At 39.3% G+C, this 6,334-nt stretch overlaps 1 protein-coding gene across 1 annotated transcript in view; it reads right to left on the reverse strand.

Moving 5' to 3' along the window:
• LOC148847263 (F-box protein PP2-A15-like) overlaps window positions 1-6,334 on the reverse strand; it is a 30,385-nt gene extending 24,051 nt beyond the window's left edge. Inside the window, exons 1-2 of the mRNA XM_088948462.1 lie at window positions 5,685-6,334; window positions 5,413-5,531 (exon numbers count right to left, since the gene is read on the reverse strand). Of these exons, the coding sequence (XP_088804588.1) occupies window positions 5,413-5,531; window positions 5,685-5,999 (434 nt within the window). The 5' untranslated portion in view covers window positions 6,000-6,334. The remainder of the gene's footprint in view (window positions 1-5,412; window positions 5,532-5,684) is intronic.

Consider the following 6,334-nt stretch of genomic DNA (forward strand, 5'->3'; position numbering starts at 1 on the left):
ACATACTATCATAGTCTTTCATCATGTTCGATGCAATCTGTTAGAGACAACTCCTCTTCCGAAAGAAGCCCAACACCTCACTATCCACCTCCACATAGGGATGCAAACGGATCGGATCAGATTCAAATTAGGGTATATTTGAATCCGATCCAGCACTGTTCATGTCAGATCCAATCCGATCCAAAGATCTGAATGGATTTGATAGGACTCGATTTGAATTTGAATCCAATCGGTAAGTCGGATCTTCAGATCTGATCCGATCCGACTTGTTTTCTTTAAAAAGTAATAAATTATTAAAGAAAAATAAAATATACTAATTTAAATAAAGTAGGAAACAAAAAAATACAAGTATTTTTTAATTATTTTCATCATATATATATATATGCTTTTTATAAATAAATAAATAATATAACAAATTATTTTCATCATATATCATAGCTAAGGTGTTATCTTTGAGGATAAAAAAAGTGCTCCCTTCCATCATCTCTCCTAACCAAGGGGCTTTTGTTCAGAATAGACAAATAACAGATCAAGTTCTGATAGCAAATGAGTGCCTTGAAGAAATGAAAAGATTTGGAAGAAAATGCATAGTTTGTAAATTGGATCTGGAAAAAGCCTATGATATGGTGGATTGGTCCTTTCTGATGGAGGTTTTAAGTCACTTTGGCTTTGGGGAAAGGTGGTGCAAATGGATCTGGGGTTTGTATCCAATCATGTCATTATTCGGTGCTTGTAAATGGTACTGTGGTGGATTTTTTCAAAGCATAGCGTGGTATTAGACAAGGAGACCCCCTTTCTCCCTTTCTTTTCACCCTCATTGCAGATGTCTTGAGTAGATTAGTAACAAAAGCTGATACAAGACAATTGCTAAGAGGTTGGAGAGTGGGAAGGGATAGGGTGTCGGTTACCCATTTACAATTTGCTAATGATACCCTATTGTTTTGTGAAGGGGATGATGTGATGTGGATTAGGAACCTAAAGCAGACAGTGCAGCTCTTTGCAAGTTTATCCAAATTAAAAGTCAATTTCGCGAAGAGTTGCATTGCAGGTGTAAACATGGAGGATAGAGAGTTAGAAGTTTGTACTAAAATCTTGGGTTGCAATGTCTCTCAATGGCCTTTAAGCTACCTATGTTTACCCTTAGGAGCCAACCCGAAGGACTCAAGCTTTTGGAATCCAGTTGTATAAAAGGTGACAAAGAAACTGGTGTGCTGGAAAAAGGGCTACATTTCCCTAGGAGGTAGGATAACACTAATAAAGTCAACCCTAGTAAACCTCCTTGTGTACTATTTGTCAGTCTTCAAAATGCCGGCAGGAGTAAGCAAGAGCATTGAGAAATTAATAAGGGACTTCTTATGGGAGCCAGGAGAAGAGAAAAGAGATCACAAGGTGTGCTGGGAGATAGTCAGTAGAGATAAAAGGTTTGGGGGTCTTGGAATAGGAAATACTCAAAAAAGAAATTTACCTCTACTAGGGAAGTGGCTATGAAGAATGCCAAAAGAAAAAGAGAAACTATGGGCAAGGGTGGTGGTTGGACAATGGATGGGATACTATGGAGTATACACGGGTTGTTGGACAATGGATGGGCTGCTGGATCACTGCAACGGGCTACCAGAGCTTCACCTTGGAAAGCCATACAAGCATTTCTACCTTGTTTCTTGCCTCTTGTAAGGTATGAATTCAATCCTGACAACTTAATCAAATTTCGGAATCAAATCTGGTATGGGAACTCCCCTTTAAAAGACTTATACCCCTCTTTGTATTCTTTATCATGTTTCAAGAGTGAGCCCATTTCAACTTTCTTAATCCCTTCAAACTCAGTCAATGGTTTTGATTGGAACTTTGGCTTTAGAAGGGGATTAAGGGATTCAGAAATTGATAGTGTACTCTCTTTAATCCAAAACCATAAAGGAACTTTCTTTAATCCTGATAAGTCTGATGAAAGAATTTGGACACCTTCCTCTTCGGGCCTGTTTTCCTGTAACTCCTTCTTCAAAGTGTTAACCCAGCCTCCCCTTAGTCCCCTTCAATCTTTTCCTGTTAAGGGGTGCAAGCCTATCCCACCTAGGATTGTGGCTTTTTGTTGGGAAGTTGTACACGAAAGAATAAATACTTTTGACTGGCTACAAAGGAAGAGGAAAAAGTGGTGCCTTTCCCCACACTTGTGTGTTCTTTGTAAGGCTAATAGTGAGACTTGCTTTCATTTGTTTATTACTTGTCCGTTTATTGCTAGTTTTTGGGAATGGCTTTTTTCCTTATTTGAATGCAGGTGGACACCTCCGGCTGACATCAAAAGTCTCTTTGATCCAACTTCCTGTCCTTCGCCAAAGAAGATAGGTAACATCATGTGGAAGAGTGCTAGGGCAGCAATAATCTGAGTAGTGTGGGAAGAAAGAAATGCAAGAATTTTTAGAGAAAAGGAGAGAATAAAAGAGGCCATGATTGAATCAATTCTGATTAGAGCGGCTCAATGGCTGAAATCCTTAGGAAACTTCTCACATATATCCATTGGTGATATCATTAGAAACTGGAAGACAGTGGCAGATTCAAATGTCAATAAGCAGCCTGTTATTCCTATCTAGACCACTCCTGAAAGAGGACTTATAAAGCTTAATTTTACGGCAGTAGCATGGGAAACCCAGGAAGGTCAGGAATTGGAGGTGTATTCAGGGATGAGGAGGGTAAAGTGTGTGCATTATTCTCAGGCCCAGCAGGTGAAGGAGACTCACTAAGAGTGGAAGTAATGACAGTTATGGAAGGAGTGCAAAGGGCTACAACCATGAATGCTAGAAAGCTAATCATTGAAGGGGATTCCAAGCTGGTAAGGGCTTGGCTACTGGATGAGGAAAGTAGGATGTGGAAGTATAATAATGAGAAGAAAAAATTCAAATGGATCACAAAGGACATGGAGCTAAGAATACAGTGGGTGAAGAGAACAGCTAATTCAATGGCTGATGCACTGGCCAAGCAAGGGGTCGGGAGAATTCAAACATTTTGAGCACAACTGTAATTGTAATTATAACTAAAGTTAAAGGGGAGAGATAAGAGAGCTTGTCTCTCTCTCACTTTCTCTTGTACACTTTCCTTAAAATTCAATGAAGTAATACAGTTATTCATAAAAAAAAAACAAATTTATAAAATATAATATAAAAATATATTTATAAATAAATAAATAACATATATATGTATTATATATATTTATATTTATAAATATAATATATATCGGGTCGGATAAGGGGTTATCCAAATCCAATCCAATTTCTTATCGGATCCTATTATCCGATCCAAAGATGACCCGACTTCGATCAAATAGGACCGGGTCTCAGGTCGGATCACAATTCGATCCGTTTGCACCCCTACCTCCGCAAAAGAAATCATCATTGTCTTTGCACTGACTAGTTCTTGACATACCTTCCTTCTCCCCCACCCCCCCCCCTCTAACCTTCACTTCACCTCTACTAGTGGATCATATTGCCTTCTTGGGATGATCACTTGATAACATTTTTTTTGCCAAATCCAGATTGTATAGTTAACATCACCAACTACTATTTTGACCTTCTTTGACACCTGGGACCTAATAAGGACTTTCATTCTTACCCATTCACAAGTTCGGAGCACCAAAGGAGAGTCATTAGTTGCTACAGAACAGTCACACAAGTTCCCAACCAAATTGGGCACCAAAGCGAAGGCAGCAGGCCATAAACTTTTATCCAGATCTCCTCTAGCAAACCAAAATGAAATTCATTATTTAACTTTAACATATGAAGGAAAACCTTCCCATTCTAACTGTTCCTCCCCCTCCAAAGTTGATCTATTTGAGGTTTTATTTATTTGTGAGTAGAAGTGTACCTGTTTGGACATATATATGTGCATAGAGTGCAGCACAAAAGATAAAACCCCTAAGTCAGCAATTTGGAGAACATCTAGGCCCTGTCCACTCACCAGCCTAGTCCAATTGCATCACCCATATTATTCCTACATCCTTTTATATACAATGGCATGGCTCTAAATGCCCCCATGGTCTTAACTAAATATTCAACATAAGTTACAGCACAAAACCATATTCAACATCCATGTAGAACATCATCTCAACTTTGACCATCAAAATATCTTTCCATCATGCCAAATGATATTAAGTCACCCCCTTAACTGGAAGGGGGAAAGAGATACTTTTAGGAGTTTTTCATTCTTCCCTATGGCCGTCATCATCATCTTGAAGAGGGACAAATGCCTCTAGCAACAGTGTTGAAAACTGGTGATGGATTTCTCATATTTATTAGATTTCATTTACATCACTTGTCATTTCAACTAAGCAATAACACCCAAATTACATTTTCCCCAGATTTTTTACATCAGAATGGGATTTTAGAGTTCCAAAGTCAAATTTTTAACAAATAGAAAACTAATTACTTGTCAAAAAATAAATATAAATTTAATAATACATAACCTCAACTAGAAAGACAGTTGGCACAAACTGCTGTCTAAAAAGGCAACTGCCACAGGTTAAGATGTAAAGCAGGCAAAGGACTATTTAGCATTGTATCCAGAAGGGGAAAAAAAGAAAAGGCATGTTTCCCTGTGAAAATCAAAGGACCCAACAACTAGTGTCTCCAAGACCAATACAAATACAAGATTACATGGAAAGTACAGGCAAGTAACTGAGAGTATTTACTTCCACAGAGACAGAAGAAAGGAACACAGGCATCATAATTTAAAGCATTCCTGTGTTCACGAATTAATCAACAGAATCAATACTACTTTCCTGCTGATTATTGTAAAGGAGTAGGCAAATTTTCAAATGCCATTCTTTTGCTGTAGATATCAAAACCACCAAATCTGCTGCGGTATTGGAAGGAAGTCGGCTTTCAATCTCTTTTAGTCATTTTCAAGTTTATGGCTTCAGGTGCTGGGGAACAATGAATATAGTAGGATATAAATGATAGAGCTAACCCGAATTAGAATATGCAACAAACAGATCCTCATTCAGAGAGATTAACACCCAATAGTAATGATAGTGAACCAGTTCACATAATCTAAAAAGTACAGCATGCAAAAGCAAGCACCTGGATTGGTATTAAATTTCTAATCAGAAAACCTTTAAAGAGCGGGGGCGGGGGTAGAGAGAGAGAGACAGAGAGAGAGAGAGAATCTGTTGCTCTTCTATCCCTATTTTCCACTGAAATATCAGAGGCACTACTCCAACATTACAGTAAGTTTAAAAATAAACAAATAGAATAGAAATAACAATTCATGATATATTGCATTAAAAAAAAGGCTGTAACAAATAACCAACCGAAATTACAATACCCAAAATGAAGAAAATAAAAGAAGAATACTATTTGTAGGTAGTTTATGAAATGCATTGCACAATTAAAGAATACTTTATAGCACCAAGAAAAGTACGAAACGCACCTAGATTCTTCGGTAGGAATCCAATTCCAGTATCTCCGATCTTCGATCCCAGTTATCCTCAACGATTTTGCCGAGATCGACATGCAAACCCTTCCTGTAAATCTGTCCAACCAGACCTCCTGGAAAAGCACCCAGCACCCACATCAAAGGTAAAACATAATTAAGAAATAACAACAGGAGGGGGGAAAAAGACAAAACAATCCAATTTTCCTTAAATTCACAATCTCGGCTAAAAAGATTGGATTCTAGGAAAGAAGTCGTAGAAAACAAACTTTGTTGCCGTCGTCGAAGGGGATGGGACGAGAGAGGAGGGCAAAGATGTTCTTTTTGGATAAATTTGGGTATCTCTCGGGAGGCAACAAGTCGAGGAGATCCTGGTAATTATGGGGCAATTTCGATTCCCAGACAGCGTCAGAGGAGGCAGCGCCACGAAAGGCCCTGTTAAGGCGAGCCAGGTTGCATATCTCCGGCGGGGTCAAGTACATGAACACACAGGCCACGCAGCTCTCCGGTATGTCCCCGAGACCCGGTCCAATCGTCGAACCATTTGCCACCCCCTCCGTTAAGTTGGAGAGCGTCGCCCCCATTTTGGCTCTACTCTCCAATCACTCTCTTTTTGTCTCCCTCGCTCAACTCATTCTGCCTCTTACTATGTTGGCAAGAGATGATTCTAGTACTCTTGGTGGAGGAGGTGGTGGAGGCTTTTCCCGGTAGTGGTGGCGGTGGTGGAAGGAAGGAGGATCGAAAGTTGAAATTTGAAAAGAGGATGGGATAGTTGCTGTCTTTCAGAGGAAGAAAAGGCAAAGAACGAAGGAGAATAAAGAAGACAAGGATTTGTGTGGAATAATCAGCGAATCCATCTCTCCCTCTCTCGTTCCCGGGTCTGCCTGAAACACGTTAGAAACTCGACGACCTTGCTCCC

The sequence above is a fragment of the Nelumbo lutea genome, chromosome 6 (genome assembly GCF_056320005.1).
Source record: "Nelumbo lutea isolate HS-2025 chromosome 6, American lotus-T2T, whole genome shotgun sequence".
In the NCBI taxonomy this organism is placed as follows: Eukaryota; Viridiplantae; Streptophyta; class Magnoliopsida; order Proteales; family Nelumbonaceae; genus Nelumbo; species Nelumbo lutea.